Here is a 16567-nt window from a genome sequence, read left to right as displayed (position 1 = left end):
TGGAGACTTCTCGAGTTTTTTATGAAAAAAAAAAAAAATTCTAAGATACCCAATAATTAATTGGCCTGTGTCGCATTTTTTTTATTTTTATATCATATCCTTTCATCATACATTATTTAGTTTTACATTTAACCTCTTATTATTACACTAATTCTTTTGCCATCTTATATAAACTCACACCTAAATCACTTACGGTCAAAATTAAAATTTTAGATCCAAAGTGAATGTTTATAAAGTAAAATTGAACTAATTTTATTTAATTAAATTTGAGTGGAATCAAGTTAGGTTTTAATTTTAAAAATTTTGAACTTATATTTTATTTTTTTAAAAAAATAAGCTTACAATGAATCAATATCAAGATTCATGAAATTTATTTTATTATTTTTTTAAAATTAACAAATAATTATTTAGAAATTAAAAATATTTATTTTTTAATTTTTTTAGAATTTATTAAATTCGTCAAAAATTTGATTTTTTTTTTATATTTTATCTTAAAATAAATAAATGAAGAAAGGCGGCGGATGGCCGTTATGCAAATGGACGTGCAATTGCCACGTAGTAGAGATCTCTAACTTGTTTCTTCTCTCTCTGGACGCTGACTTTCATGTCTCTCTGCGTTGCCTCGAGATCTCTCTCTCCCTCCTTCTCTCTCTACCGTCTGTTCGTGAAGAGAACTTCTCAACCCGCAATGGAAAAGCACCCACAGGGTATTCACTGATTTGCTCCAATGAATCTAATTTAAGCAGAGTGTGTAGGCATGATGGGAATTCAACCCATTCTTGTTGATTTTATGTTTAATTTCTGTGCGGCTTATCTCAAGATGATGCAGATGCCATGAAGAATGAAGCCCGAGAAGGGCTTTCCAAAGAATCTCACGATTTGAAGCCATCCAAGACCATCTCGGATCGGTTGATCACTCACTTGCTCAACCTGTGAGCTTCTTCATCATCTTCTTCTTGTTCTTCCATTTTCTTAATATGAGTATTGATTGATTAATTTTCCGTCGAGCTTGACCTGTCAATGAATCTGGTTTTGTTGCTGGGAGGAAATTATATCTGGGATTCTCTGTTTAGGGAAATCCATGAGCTTACTCCTTGTCTGGATGCTGGTAATTTGTGCAGATAAAACCACTTTTATTATTTATTTATTTTTTATCTTCTTGTTCTTCTTCATCTTTGTGTCTCTCTTCGTTTCTTTCTTTCTCGTCCTCCTTGTTCAGTAATCGGAAGTTAACATCATTTATGAACGAGTATGTGAATTCTATATGCAATTGTCAGCATGGAATCCTTTCTCTCTCATTGAAATGGAACTTTGTCTTACTCTGGAATTTTAATTCAGAATCTCTTTCCAACTTCTATTGTGCCACATTAACCTTTTTTCTATTCACTTTTGGGAGGAAGAAATGTATTTTTTGTGGGTTTACCATACTTGTTGGGCTTACTTCTTGTGTGTTTATTGGCTCAAATATGACCTGTTAGGTTTAAAATTATAGGAAAAACCCCCTAGTGTAGAGAAAAGAATCACGGCACAGATCTGCAACAAAATCCTCTAAAAGGAAAAAAAACAAATTTTACATTGTCAATGTCTCAAGTGTTTGCTCAAAATTAGATACCTAGAACAATTAACTATAGCAGGAATACTACGTTTTTATGAGTACACAAAAATTCTCAGCCAAAAGGAGATCTGAGTGTAATAATTCCGCATGATTATTACACTCTAAAACCACCTAGAAACCTCTATTTCTCTTACTACAAGTCTACAACATTTGCTTTCTCTGTAGGGCACTCAATACCTTATTTTGACTACACTCCTGACTTTGGGCTTCAACATCCTTTGATAACCACTCAAAACTATTTTGACTCCAAAGTGGATTTCTCAGTTCCTAGCACTTATAATAAATCTCCTTATTCTTTATCCAAAAATAAATTTTAAGTGAAATAAATTTGGCTAAACATACAGAGCTAGACCTCATATGGGCTAAGGCCTAATACGAATTTGCACCCTCCAGCTCTATTGGAAGGAGATTATTCACTTGAGTCTTTACTTGGACTCTGTACCAGCCAGCTCAGTTGCAAGTCCTAATACAATTCAGATGGAACTTATCTTGATCAGTAGAGAGAAGATCTCATCAAAGACAATGCCCTCTTTCTAATCGAAGCCTTTGACCACCAAGCAAACTTTGTGTTTTGCTAGCTTGTCACTGTACCTTTTAAGTTTGAATACGCATGTGTTCTTTAGAGATTTCCTACTTATAAATGATTTGACTAGTTCATAAGTTTTATTTATTTATTTATTGTTTTGTAAAGTATACTTCTCCTCCTGCACCTGTATCGACTTCGTTGAATGCTGTTGTCCTTCTGAACTACACATCTCTCTTTGGCTCCCCCTCATTCCAAGAAAAATGTAATTGAATTGGGATACCTGGTAGATGATCTGTGCACTCTAAAAGACATCTCAAGTTCAGTCTCTACAACTTCCAATGGAGGAAGTTGCATCCCTTGCTCAAGTCTCTCTACAGCTTATTGTACTGCACCTGGTTTCATCATCATATAGACATATACAACATGCTCATTGTTAATCCCAAGTTCCTTTATCAGTCTCACTTCTTTAAATTGAGACGCCTGCACCCATGATTGCTTGTACCCAATTATCCAAGGGGACCTAATTGTCCTGCATCTCCAAAGCCCCACTCCCTGCCGAGGCAGCTGCTTGCAATTTTTTATCGAGTGCCTTTGTAACCTTTGTCGATTCACTTTGTATGCTAAGGAGGTAGAGAATGCATTATCTCACAACCCTTCATTTCTAAAGCTCCCAAACCCGAACACCTGTTTTTTCTCTCAGTTTGTCACTGCCACCTGTTATTGAGAAAATATTGTTGGGTCTTTGCTTGTACAGTTCCTACTATAGCCCCAATTTTGAGTTTCTACTGTACCCCAATCCTCAATGTCAAAGTTCTATGCTATTCACCTGTGACTTTCCTCAAGGGTGCATAATGTGGTGGTTCTAGGTGAAACACTTTTCAACTTTGTTTACTTACTCAGAATTTTTGAATAGTGGAGAGATGGTTGCTACCATCAAGCTTGTTAAGTGCCTATTGAAAGTTGCAATATTTATGTGATTTTCAGATTATACTTGCTACTTGAAGTTAATTATTATTTGTTTAAACAGGGCAATTTATAGGTGTAGTTCTTGTGTGTTTACTGAAATTGATTACAGTTGATAGGTTTTGGCTGTGTCTCCAAGGGTTTTGAAATTGCCATTAGTGGTATCTTTTTTCAGTTCTACATGACTAATTAATGCTTAATGATTTCAGATATGGATCCCGTGCTATGGCTAGTGATTTTGAAATCTATGCTCCAGATGCAACCTTTGAAGACCAACTAATGTGTGCTCGTGGGTATGTGAGGTTATTTAGAAAATGAGTATTTCTTTGATGTTTATGGTTCAATCCATGTATAATAGCTGCTTTTAGTTTTTATATTTACTGTTAAGGACATCTCATTTGCAAAAGGGCACAGACATATGGGATATCCTGTTATCATCTCATTACGTATTGTTGTGTGATGTGATTCATCTGAGAGTTCTACTTCCTCAACATCTTATCTTCAATTCAAGTTGCTTGTGCACTCCCTTCTTGCAATCAGAAAAAAGGGTATGAAGGAGTGGGATATTTCAATGGTACAGTACTTATTTGGTGTTGGCAAAGCATGCCCAGCCCACTAGATTAAGGTTCAGCTATTGCAGTCATGATTAGTATTCTATGAACAGATATTGATATCCCTCCTCAGACATTAATTCTTGAGAAGCATACTGTATTGATCTGGACAGGGAAGTTACTGTTTTCTCGGTTTATGTTAGTAAATTTGCCTCTGGTTGCAGGATAAAGCAGATCAAGTCAGCATTCTATTCGCTTTCGAAGGTTGTATTAGCCTCTTTATTTGGTGATTATGCATTTTTAGTTCTTTGTTTATGGAAGTTAGACCTCTTAAATGTGTGAAACCGAGAAACAGAGTGTTTCTTGTGGATCATTGCCCCTTCTCGTGTAACATGACTGATTATTTGGTGCAAAAGAAGCTGAAGAGATTTTGATAATGTTGAATATTCTTCACATATTTCAAAAGAAACACGTCTCTTTTTTTGGGTGATTAAGAAAGATACCCATATTTGTATGTCATCCTCTGTCTCTTTTATTGATGAGCGTTTGTTTCAGATAAGGTTTGAGGTTGTGAATCTTCTTTCATACAGGTTCATCTTCTTAAGACGTTTTCATCCTATGCATTCTCTCTCTTGTTAAACGGAAAGGACAAAAAAGCTGTGGAAACACTGTCCGTTCAGCTAATTTGGGATCTACAGATTTAACAAGGGAACATGACAGCAGCAGGAGCTGTCTTTACCACAACCTTAATTTGAGGACACTTGTGTCATTTAGGAAAGAAAATAAAGGAAAACTTGTGCCTTGTGGTCATTTGTATGTTCAGGCATTGGAAATATAACTAAGTTATGTTTCAAATTTTGCAGGTTTTTAGTGAATCAGCAATCGTGGAATACAGCATCAAAGAGAATGCAATTTCGCCAAGCAAACAAGAGGTTCAAACCTCCTCAACTGTTCTCCCTGTTGGAATTTTAGAGACATTGGTAGCTATGAAGTTAATGAAAAAAAGTTGAAAAAAAACATGAATGTGAAAGGCTGTAATCTCATTATTTTTATTCATATCATCATGCCTTTAAATAGGCAATACATGTCAACTGAATAACAAAAAATAGGATTTATTACTAGACTTAAATTTAAAAAAACAAAATTATCTCAACCCACTAAATCAGTAAACAGAATTTGATCCAATCAACCCACTAAATCAGTAAACAAAATTTTGACCCAATCAACCCACTAAATCAACAACTTTGAATCAATATTCAACATTCCTCCTTGATTCAAAGTTGCAAAACTTAAACTTTTTATGGAGCACTTCTCTCCAAATTTCTTCCCAATTGTGAAGCACTTCTCTTCAATTCTTGATGCACTTCTCATCACAATCAATACTTCCTTCAAATGTTGAAAAAAAAAAAACTCAATTCAGTTTCATAGAGCACTTCTCTCCAAAAAATTCTTCTTGGTGCACTTCTTACCAACTAAAAGAGTGTTTCCTCTTCAATTGCCGTAGGATTGTTGCCAAGTGGAGGTATCTCCCTTTCATTTTCGACCCACTGCCATAAAGTGAGACCTCTCAAATGAGCTTTCATTTTAACAGCCCATACTTGATAATTTTCTTGATAAAAAATTGGTGGTGAAAGAGATGATGTGTTGGTGGAAGCCATAGAAATAAAGAAGACGTTGATGAGTTCTCTCTCACAGGCCCCTTAAAATCATTGAATGCTCTGATACCACTGTTGGAATTTTAGAGACATTGGTAGTTATGAATTTAATGAAAAAAAACATGAATGTGAAAGGCTATAATCTCATTATTTTTATTCATATCATCATGCCTTTAAATAGGCAATACATGTCAACCGAATAACAAAAAATAGGATTTATTACTAGACTTAAATTTAAAAAATCGAAATTATCTCAACCCACTAAATCAGTAAACAGAATTTGACCAAATCAACTCATTAAATCAGTAAACAGAATTTTGACCCAATCAACCCACTAAATCAACAATTTTGAATCAATATTCAACACTCCCCCCCCCCCCCCCCCCCGCGCGCGGCGCCCCAAGTCATGGAGTTTCCTAGAATTCATTTCAGTTTCTAGATATCTATTAACATATGGAATTTGATTCAGATACTTATTGACAACAAGCAGCATTACAAGTTTCTAGGGAGAGGCATTGATATTGTATCATTAATCACGCTATACGTTGAAAATGGGAAAGTCATTCGTCATGAAGATTGGTAGGCATTGAGCTATTATTGTCATATCTGCTGTTTGTTATGCACCATATTCAATCATTTTGATAGAAGAAAATTTTCATGTATGTGCATAGGTGGGACAAGAAGCCTCTATGGAACAGACAGACAGTTCGGTTCCCATTATTTGGTCGAGTAATGGAAGTGACTCGCAGGGGAACAATGCTGGCAACTCATGCAATGATGGGATTTGGAAAAGATCCATAAAATAGAGAGTGATATACTGATCTGCTATTTCTCAATCTGTTCTTCATGTGTGCTAGAGTTCCTCACGTCCGCCTTTGTAATAAATTGAACAGATGTTCTTGGGGCTGTTTGTTGTTAAGTTTGAAGAAGTAAGATCACTTCTTCACCACAATTTGGGAGGGATTATGTGATTCTATTATATCAAAGCTTTACATTTTTCCTTTTTTTGGGTGTAAAGAGTAATAGCTGAGTAGTCATCAGACTTTCAGGAAGGGTTGATTTATGAGTATTGTTTGATGCTTCCCAACTTGTTAAGAAGGTAGTTATTAAGAGGAGGAAGGTTCTCCTGATAAAGTTTACGGTACTTTTAAATTGTGAAGATTTTTTTTTTTTCTTTTTTGTGGCTAGGTTAGACATTGAAGATTCACTGTGCTGTTGTTGATGGGGGAGAAAATAAGGTCTGGAGCAGTTCAATGAATATAAACCTGTGTTGCCATTTGGGCTGGCTTCCATTAGGTGAACTTTGAGTCCGGTCAGTCCATGATCTGAATAATGGTTTTTTGATTCTTAATCTTTTTGCTGATTTGGGAAAACAAACCCTTAATTCATTCTGTTAGCTAAATAGTAACGGCATATTAAACCTTCTCTTATTTTGTTAATTATATGAATTCTAACTTGCATTTTCTATAAGATATTTATAATTCATGTTGTTTGATTCAAAGAGTTTTAAATTAGTAGTAGAATATCTAATACAATTTTTCTTCATTTACATTAGGACTCGACACGAATTTTTAAGTGGATTTATATATAGTTTTTAAAGATAAATTATTATATATATATATATATATATATAGAGAGAGAGAGAGAGAGAGAGAGAGAGAGAGAGAGAGAGAGAGAGAGAGAGAGAGAGATTGATGGGAGTTTGGGATTGGAGAACTCCCTTACTTTGATGGGAAAATGAACAGCCCACTTGATACGTATAGCTTTAGTATATAGACAGTGACAACATCTACAAAGAGAGCCATTTGGTTTCCAGCCTTCTTTCCAAAAGACTGCAAAAGCCCAAGCTGTGGAAACTTTGTCTCCATCCCTAATCTTTCCTCTGCAGATCACCCACCATTCTCTCTCTCTCTCTCTCAAAAGTTGGAGCCATGGAAGCTTTTGCAAGCTTGAATGAGACAAGTAATTAGTTTTTGAAATCAAAGCAGAAAGCTGCAGTGCCTTTCAGATAAATGCTTTTGGTCAATTGATTCACCATAGAATAGAAAGACCACCACTGTCACTATGTGCCTATTTGCATGCCTTTTCTTTTCTTCTCCTTTCTTTTCCTTTTTTCTTTGTCAGGATTTTTAGTAAACTTGTATGCCAAATTATGGTAAAAATTAAATTTATATGGCATAACATATAATTTATTCTTCACGTTTTACTATTTACAACATCATCATTTGATTGGATGACGAGATGAACTTGTTCATATACTTTTATATTTTTTTCGTATAGTTATTTGAACTTTTTTTTGTTTCGATTACATCATTGAACCTAATTTTTTAGTCAATTTAATTCTTATACTTTAACTTTTTGTTCGTGTGATAATTTAAACTTTTTGTTATTTCGATTACGCCTCGAAACTTATATTTTTGAGTCAATTTAACACTTGAATTTTCATGTATATAAAAAAAAAGAAGGTAAAATGAAATGACAGAGAACACATTACACGTTGTTCACGTCAAAAAACATGAGTTAAATTGACTAAAAAATGTATGTTCGGAGATGTAATCAAAACAATGAAAAGTTCAAATTATCACACGTAAAAAAAGTCAAAGTACATACATTAAATTGATTCGAAAATACAAGTTCAAGTATATAATTGAAATACTGAAAAGTTTGAGTGATTATAAAAAAAAAAAAAATGTAAAAGTATAGGGATAAAAATATAAGTTTGGTTGATAAACACTATATATATGATTACATGGGATCTACATCATTTTTAAGACATTCTAAATTCGAAATATCTACAATTAAAATAATTTTTAACAATTTATCATTTTTATTCTTAACAAAAAAAAATATAATTCATAGATTTAAACTAAAGTGTAAAGTATAAGCCTAGGTTTCTTGAAGATAGAGGAAAGTAGATGGTTCTAAAGTTGAGCAACATAAAGTATTGGAAACAAGGAGGGAATTTTGTCTTTCTTCCTTTATTTCTCCTTCTCCTTCTTTTTCTTTTTTTTTTTGCCCTTTCCTTTCGTTGAGGATCAGCATTTAACATCTTTTAAAAGGTGTTCTCTTTATTTCAATTGAAGTATGAATGATTCTTAGTTTGGATCCATGTAAATTTATTTTTGAACTATAAAAATTGTAATCCAAATAAAAGAAAAGAATAAGAACAAAATATACAATTAGATTGTATGCTACCTTTGATCAATGATTTCAAAAAGGAAGAAGGAAAAGGAATATATATATATATATATATACTTTTATGAGTTGCACGAAAAAAAAATGAAAATAAAAAATGGACATGATATGAAAGGGAAACTAGGAAATAACATTTTTAAAAAAAATAAAAAAAATGCAAAATAAATGTGTAAATAAAAATTTATAAGGGTTTTTTTGTAAATATAATTGTTAATATAGAAAATTATAAAAATAGTTATTTAATTTAAAAATAAACATAAATTCTATAATATATTTAAACAAATTCGAAAAAAATTAAAAATTTTGAGTGTTAGAGACATAATTTTTCTCGTCTCTAACCTCTTCATGAATTTCTAATATTATGAAACAGTTCCAAACCATTTTTAAGATTGTAGAGAGGGCTTGAAAATATTTTTTTGACATTTTAGAAATAGAAACATTTCAGGAAGGCAAAAATGATGCCCCTGAAGTATTTTCGTGCATCTTAGAGTTTTATCTATCTAAAAATACAAATACAAAAAATTTATTAATTTTTCAAAAAATCAATATAATTTCAAATTGAGAAGGAAAACATTTCAACATGAAGACTTGAGATTTATTTAAAAAAGAAAAAAGAAAAATTGGCTTTTCTTATTTTTTACAAAAAATAATTTCATTCCCTTATATAAAAGAATTGTTTGTTTCACTCAATTCTCGAGTTTTTATTAATTTTCATGTCAATAAATTTTAAGCATGCATATATTTTTTTGCACTAATATTTACTTGCTAAAGTTATTAACTGTAACGACTCGTTAGGGGGTTTAGACGTTTTGAGTATTTTATTTTAGACTCAAAATTTTTGTATTAATTAATTGAGGATTGAAAATATTTTTTTTTATGGAATAAAATGTAAGTGGAAATAAGAATGTGGTAGGCCATCCAAATAGGATTAAAAAATGTAGGAAAAGTTCAAATGAATTGGGCCATTGAATTGTGTTTAGAATTTTAATTATATTATGAATAGGCTTAGATGTTGAAAATTATTGGGGCAGTGAGTTGGGCATGGGCTGAGTCCAATTAAGAAATGAGATTTGAAATTTTTAAAAGAAAATCATAATAAATTAAATTGACCAACAAATGTCAAAAGTGTCCTTGGACCTTCGTTTGACTGTTGTTAGGGTGAGGGGCAGTCAAGTAATTTTTCATGGGATGCAGGAGGGAGACCTACAACCCTCCCTTTATCCCCTTTGTTACGCTGAGGATTTCCTCTGGTGTATCATTTATGACGTCCAACTTTTTTCTTGTCCTCTTTCTTTTTTAGACTACTTCTTCTTATTCAACATTTTTCTTCTTTTTTGCTGTTCATTTACTGCTGCTACGTTGCTGTTGTTTTTCTCCTTCTTCATTACTGTGGCAGAGTAAGTTAAGTGGAAGAGGCTGGTGGTGGTGTTCTTGGATTTTTCTTCTTTTTAGACAAGTTCTTCTCGCACTTCTACTTATTTTCACTGGAAGCTCTCTTATATATATATATTCTGTATTTCAATGCAAGCTTCCTTGATTTTCTATTTTCTTCTTTAACTTTCTGCAAGTTCCTTTCTGTTCTTTGTCATTGCAAACTATTGTTTATTATGTCACCTCGCTGCAGTGTTTCCCACTGTGTTTATTTTGTGTAAAAAAATTCTAGTTACTGTGAAGTCCATTTGATGTCTCAAGCGGGGTTTGATTCACCCCAACATTTGTTCAGTGAATGGCTTTCCTCCTTAGTTACAACGGAGTTCTTATTTAGCTTCGTTGCTCTCTGATCATGCATTTATATATACACATGTTGCATCATATCTGAAAGCTCTCTCTCATAGCTGGATGTTCCTTGCCCATCCAAATGCCTCTTATATATATGCGCTATGTTTGAATGTAAAATGCTAAGTCTCGCACAAATAGCAAAAGCCTCTACTGAGAATATATATTGTTAGTCTATATATGATATCCACTTATAAATACACATATACATACATGCGTAGCGAGCTGTTACCCCTCACTGAATTGAAGAGCTTATTTGAGCCATGCCCTGCCTAGCCAATGCACCACATATTCAGGCTTAAACAGTTGTTTGAATGCCTTTGTTTTGTTCGGCCAACCCATACACACACACACACGTTCAACTTCATTTCTGTTCCAGCGAGCTCTTTCCGAGCTCTTCCCTTCAGTTTTTTCCACGAGCTCTTTCCAAGCTCTCTCCGTAAGCCTTTGGCCGCAAGTCCTTTCCGTGAACCCATGACCCCGAGCTCTCTCCATAAGTTGCAAACTCATGACCTCAAGCTCGTCCCAAGTTCTTCCCATAAGCCTTGACCGCAAGCTCTCCCGAGCTCTTTTCATAAACCTTTGCCAGCGAGCTCGTCCCAAGCTCTTCCCATAAGCCTTTGATTGCGAGCTCTCTATTCACACCCCATCTATTTACATTCTCTTAATTTAAGTAAATGTTTTCATTTTTCTTAATTTATATTTTACCTTTCATTTACTTTAATACATAAATGTAAATAAAAAAGTATTCCTTATTTGGTTTCAATAGAAATATTAAAAAAATCAAAATCTATAACAATAGAATTTTAGTTTTAGTACAAATTCAAGAACTTACGATTTTACCACCCTCAAAATACATAACTTCTGTTTCTTGAAAAATTCATTAAAAATCATTTTTACAACATTGAATGTTAGTTATCAAAATACCGGGAGTTAGTTTTTCAAAATAAAGACATTTACAAAAATGTGTTCTAGTTGGTCTTTCGTTTTAGAAAAAATTTAGATTTATTTTAACTAACAATTTCAAAACTAATTTTGAAATTCATTTTAAGAGATTCTTTTAAATGTTTGGAAACTCCTCATATGTATAAGAATGAAAATAATTTTGTTTTCATTTGAACAAAATAACACTTGATATGAGTGAACAACTATCTAGTATTGTGAGATGAGCATAAAATATATATAAGTATGGCAACAATTCGTGAGATAAAATTCATGATGTTTATATATATGTGAAAGTAAATGCATGACACGTTTCATACACATTTGGTACGATCATATTATGAGACATAATATTATTTATCTTTGGGCACCTAATATTTTGCGTGAAGGGAACAGGTACTCTAAAGCACCTGGCACGGGACGAGGTGGTCATAGCCTGGCAGGTTGATTTCATATTTATTTGTGAGGTTTTATTGAAATTATGTACTTTTGCATGCATTGATTTATGGGTTGAGAGCTGGGGAGATCGATATTGATAAAGAGATGATGCATTCTTGTATGTATTGATTGATGGCTTGCAAGCCTATAAGAATTGATAATGACATTAAAATTTTATGCACATTTGCATAGTGATACATGGTGACATGATATATTAAGTTAAATTGATAAATTCATGAATTATGAATCTTGTATATAATTGTAAGTCCTTGATTACTTTTCTTGATGTCATCATATTTTTGGATCCTATATATTGTTCCTTGTTTCTCGAAGTTGCTAAGTCTTGTGGCTCATTTGATCTTCTTTACCATTCCAGGTGAAGGAAATAATGTTATTGGGAGCGAGTCCAGTAGGACTACAACCCATAGATAGTGGTGTATGGAGATGCGTCATAATTTCAAAGATCCTAATTAGTGATTTGGTGAGATTTATAGTGATGGAGATTTGTTATATTTATTAGCATTTGAGCCTTTTATTATTTTATATGGCCATCGAATCTAGAGTCATGAGATTTTGAAAATGTAATTAAATCTTATTTAAACTTTCGCTGCTAGAAATGAAATGAGTTGTTATTTGAGTTCAGTTTTATTCTGTATAATATCTGTAATGATCTTATTTCAAGTACCCTATGCTAAGCGAGAATATTCGGAGGTGGGCCTACACTAACTGGGCAATATAGTTATTGAAATACTTGAAATTAAATAAATATATCTCAATGTAGAAACTCTATTTTATGAGTCTCTTTAAAAAAATTATTTTTGAACTCAAAATTAGATATTAAGAAAAAATGAAATTTATCTAAAAGTAATATAGTTCCGCACAAACAATGCGAGATTTTAACTATTTTATATGCGTCCAACATTAGCTCGTAAAACACGTACACTAGGCAAGATTTATGTTAAGAAATTACCATTTTTGCAATCGATCGATGAGAACTTGTAGTTACTACTCTTTCAACATGCACGAACATTAACTCATAACTCTTTGAATGTGCACCAAGTAAGTGAACACAAATTTATATATGAAATTGTCTCAGAAACATTTAAACTTTAATTACAAAATATATCATAGGCATGTTTATAGACAAAATCCAGTCACAACTATACATAATTATGAAATCCTATATTGAGTATACTCATCTAAACAAAAGGAAATAAAAGATAACAATCTAAAACTCTAAAACCTAAACAAAATATGATGATTCAAAATACTAAATATCCTTTTAGAATACTTGTTCCTCATCAATTTGCTTAATTGTTTCCTCATCTCAAAGCACTTGGAGTTTGAAAATAATCTGCCTGTCCGCTGAATCTAAGATGCCAATGTTCCCAATTGAGTAATGTTCATCTCCACCATCATCTTCAGTGGCAACATTCAAATCCAGTGTTCTTCCTTCTGGGTCATCATCTTCTTCTTCTTTTTCTTTTTCTTTTGATCTATGCTTAATGGAAGGAGAAGGGGCTCTTGACATTGAGCTGAAGCTGTCACAGCAGAAAATGACAATGGCATCCTTAAGGGGAACTGTGCCACCACCAGGAAATGCAATTCTTCCACTCTCAATTGCTCTCTTAATACCCTTTTGAGAACAGTAATCCGCCTGCTCAATGTCTTCCAGGAAGAACACTCTATGAGGATTCTCTTGCACTGCCTCTGCAAATCTGTCAATGTAACTAGAACCCGATTCGTCCCTTGCTCTTTTACTACTGAACTCTTCTCTTGAATCGGCTCTGCTGGTTGATGAGAAGCTGCTGAGTCCAATTGTGGCAAAGCTGCCATGGCAGCCGAATATAAGATCTGCTAGCTCCTTTGCAATCTTCTCTTTGCCCTCAAAATCAACTCCCAGGAAAACCAGCCAGGTTTCTTCTCTTTCCTTTTCTTCTTCTTCTTCTTCTTCTTCCTGATCCAACTTGCTTCTTCTTTTCGTTGTTCCAGACCGGCGTTGGAGGATCGTGCTCGCGATATCTGGAATTATGTCTTTCCTCCAAGGGACCCTTTTCTTCAGTTCATTGCACAAAACTGTAAAGTTCTCAGAATCGAAGTCCTTGAACCTGTCCAAGCATTCAACTTTAGTCTCTTCTGCCTCACTGGAAGAAGCCGAATTAGGACTAGAGTTGGGATTGGACAAAAGGTCTGGTTTCAGTTCCACTCTCCCTGGATTGTACCCTCTCAAATTGGATCCAAAGTCTTCGTGATAGCCACTACCAGGCACCAAGAGATGGTATTCTTTGGGCGGCGTTGGTTTAGCTTCGAAAATCACTGGCCAGTTCAAAAGGGTCTGCTGCAGATTAGGACTTTGCCCGTCAAGTGATGAGATTGAATTTGAGGAAGGAGGAGATAATGAGGAAAACTCGAAGGCTTTATCAAGAGGGTGGGGTTGCTTGTGACCCGAACTGCAAATCGAATTCCACTTCTTGCAGGGATCTCTAATTCTGTTAAATTCCTGAAACAGAGACAAGATAGAAGTTCTTGATGAATTACTTTGAGATTGCAACATTCGACAAGGTTTGGTTATAAGCTGAAACAAGGCTCTTCTATAGCGAAACATTGGTACCTGATCACTGACAGTCTTTCTTCGATTCTCTTCCCTGTACTGTTGGAGCCAGGAAGGCAAGCTTGAGCTGGTGGAAATGGCAGTCAATTCATTGTGAAAACTATTGCCGGCTATGCTTCTTGATTCATTCCCCTCGACCCCAGTTTTGATCTGTAACCACCTAGATTCATTGCGGGGCTGACCTTGCAAATCACTGGAAAAAGCAACAGAAAGAGTGAAAGAGGGATTAGTAATATGATCATTCACATCAAGAGAGGTGATTATAGTTTAATTTCTTGGGATTTCATTCTTCAGACTTCAATGGCAAATGCCTAGCTAGTTTAATTACCTCTCAAGGTTGAGACTTAGTCCCAAGCTGCCAACAGGAACAGTGAGAGGGTGAAGTTGCCAAAGTGTCTCCAGAGAAGGCTGTCCACTCTTACATTTCATGTAAGCCTGGAGAGTTGAAACTCCCATGAGCCACAACTTTTTGCTTTCCCCAACTCCACATACTAATTTACCGAGCTCCACGATCATGAGTTCGACAGGACAGAAATAGTTTCTGTTCTTCCCACCATTATTCGACCAAAACTCTGATACCCATTCGAGATCTCCCAAATACCAAACAACCCCTCTTCCCAAACAGCTTTTTGCCAGGCCTCTCAGCTTCCCAAGCTTCTCCTCAGCCTCTCCCATAGGAAGGTTTTTCGAAGTGAATAGAGGAAGACTTATAAACTGCACATTCTTCAGATCTGCAGGAACATTGCCTGTATCGAACTTCTCCATCACTCCCCTGAATACACCTTCTGCAAGAGCCAGATTCTCTCCCAAAAGAACAATGCTTCTCCTTTCCTTGCTCATCAACAAGTCAATAACACTCGTTACATTGTTGTTATGAACTTGATCATTTGGTGAGCTAAGAGACAGGAACTTGGTGTTGTCTTCCAAGGAGACTGCTTCTTCTACATTGGTTTTCTTATTTTGAGAAGAAATCTCCATTGCGACAGCTTGTTCTACATTGGTTTTCACTTGCAGACTCGGAAAGCCAGCTTCTCTCATGACTCTGCTTACACTAGGGTCATCCAAGATGGAGATCAGCAGCTGTTCCAGCTCTATCTTCAAAGCTAAAATGGGCTGTTGCTGGTTCTCAGTACTGGAGCTGCGGCGCTGGTGAGCCTGCGCGCGCTTGACGGCAGCCACCAATGCATTGGAGAGGGAAGGGTGGCCGAGAGTTGGGCCGGTTGGGAGGCGGTTCAAGGCCACGTTGAAGCAAAGCTCGAGGGCTTTGAGCTGCAGAGGGTGAGAATGGGATTGAAAACAAGCAGCTCGGAGAAGGCCAGTGGAAGAAGCAAGCATGGCGGCGGCCACATGGAGAGGAGTGACTTGAGCATGGCCTCGCCGCTTGGCAAGGCTTATTGCTTGTCTAACAACGGCTGCAGCCTCAGTTGCAAGGGTTTGATGGGCAGTGTAAGCAGCTGTCCTCATCTTTCTCTGGCTGATTTGGAGCTTTTATCTGTTAGAAGAAACAAGGGACTCCAAACAATGTGTTTTGTATTGCTTTGAATGAATTCTATGGTTGTCTTACAGTGCTACCGATCGAAAGAATTGCAAAAGTGATAAGCCAATAGAAGAGACAACAATAAGTTTATACAGAAGACAAGGGTCTGGTAGTTGTTGCTGGTCATCTGCTTGATAATTTGGAAGTGAAGGCACCAAAAATGGTTGAGTTGATATAGGGATATGGTTTTGTGCCTTTCTTGTTGGTGAGGAAAGGTTTGGCTTTGGTTTAGTATTCCAAAAGTGCTTCCTCTCATCTTTGTGGAGGCAAGTGTAATGATCAAGTAAAATCTTGAAAATATTTTTGAAAAACATTTCGAAATAAATATAATTTTTCCTTGACTCTCACAAAGCGAGAGCCTTGTACCCGAAAATGTGTGTATGAAGGCAGTCAAGGACTTGAAAAGGTAGAGAAACCATCAATTCCAAGGAGCTGAAAAGAGAGGGGGGAAGGACTGTCTGCTTGAAGGAGTATTCAGCAATTGCTGCTGCTTCTCCACAAGCTCCAAGAGCAAGGAATAAAGTGATTGACTGAATGGAGTTATTTATCACAGAGCTCAATAACTCATTCATGAAATCCATGACAAAGTAATATTTTCCTCAATTTTTATTATTGATGTTCACTGATATGACAAATTTATCGAACATTCAATTTTATTGTCGATTTTTTATAATCTCTACAACATAAAAATACCTACATCCTAAGTCAAAATTCACGAGGCTCTTGTAATAAACAAGCAAAGAACCAAGGTAGAGCTC

General features: G+C 35.1%; 2 protein-coding genes across 6 annotated transcripts; one reads left to right on the top strand and one right to left on the bottom strand.

Moving 5' to 3' along the window:
• The first annotated feature begins 542 nt into the window (after positions 1-542).
• Positions 543-6408, top strand: LOC127798133 (uncharacterized). 4 transcript variants are annotated; one of them, XM_052331473.1, is made up of 7 exons: positions 543-707; positions 830-932; positions 3314-3397; positions 3880-3919; positions 4519-4587; positions 5780-5889; positions 5982-6408. In XM_052331473.1, the coding sequence occupies exons 1-7, from the start codon at positions 605-607 to the stop codon at positions 6109-6111; spliced, it is 639 nt and encodes a 212-aa protein (XP_052187433.1). In that variant the 5' UTR covers positions 543-604; the 3' UTR covers positions 6112-6408. The 4 variants fall into 4 exon arrangements, with proteins under 4 accessions (XP_052187433.1, XP_052187434.1, XP_052187435.1 ...); XM_052331474.1 differs by having other exon boundaries at positions 821-932; positions 5801-5889; XM_052331472.1 differs by having other exon boundaries at positions 544-707; positions 821-932.
• Positions 6409-12758: 6350 nt separating this feature from the next.
• Positions 12759-16070, bottom strand: LOC127796550 (protein SMAX1-LIKE 3-like). 2 transcript variants are annotated; one of them, XM_052328730.1, is made up of 3 exons: positions 14601-16069; positions 14273-14465; positions 12759-14161 (listed from the first exon to the last, which is right to left on the bottom strand). In XM_052328730.1, the coding sequence occupies exons 1-3, from the start codon at positions 15734-15736 to the stop codon at positions 12989-12991; spliced, it is 2502 nt and encodes an 833-aa protein (XP_052184690.1). In that variant the 5' UTR covers positions 15737-16069; the 3' UTR covers positions 12759-12988. The 2 variants fall into 2 exon arrangements, with proteins under 2 accessions (XP_052184690.1, XP_052184689.1); XM_052328729.1 differs by having other exon boundaries at positions 12759-14465; positions 14601-16070.
• Positions 16071-16567: the final 497 nt, after the last annotated feature.

This window comes from Diospyros lotus, chromosome 3, assembly GCF_014633365.1.
Source record: "Diospyros lotus cultivar Yz01 chromosome 3, ASM1463336v1, whole genome shotgun sequence".
Lineage (NCBI taxonomy): Eukaryota > Viridiplantae > Streptophyta > Magnoliopsida > Ericales > Ebenaceae > Diospyros > Diospyros lotus.
This window is presented reverse-complemented; position numbering and strand designations above follow the sequence as displayed.

Coding starts and splice junctions, on each gene's coding strand:
- LOC127798133 (XM_052331472.1), top strand. CDS start 605: ATGTCTCTCTGCGTTGCCTCGAGATCTCTCTCTCCCTCCTTCTCTCTC. Junction 3,920..4,518: donor CATTCTATTCGCTTTCGAAG/GTTGTATTAGCC, acceptor CAAATTTTGCAG/GTTTTTAGTGAATCAGCAAT. Junction 5,890..5,981: donor GTCATTCGTCATGAAGATTG/GTAGGCATTGAG, acceptor GTATGTGCATAG/GTGGGACAAGAAGCCTCTAT.
- LOC127796550 (XM_052328729.1), bottom strand. CDS start 15,736: ATGAGGACAGCTGCTTACACTGCCCATCAAACCCTTGCAACTGAGGCT. Junction 14,466..14,600: donor CTAAGTCTCAACCTTGAGAG/GTAATTAAACTA, acceptor TGCTTTTTCCAG/TGATTTGCAAGGTCAGCCCC.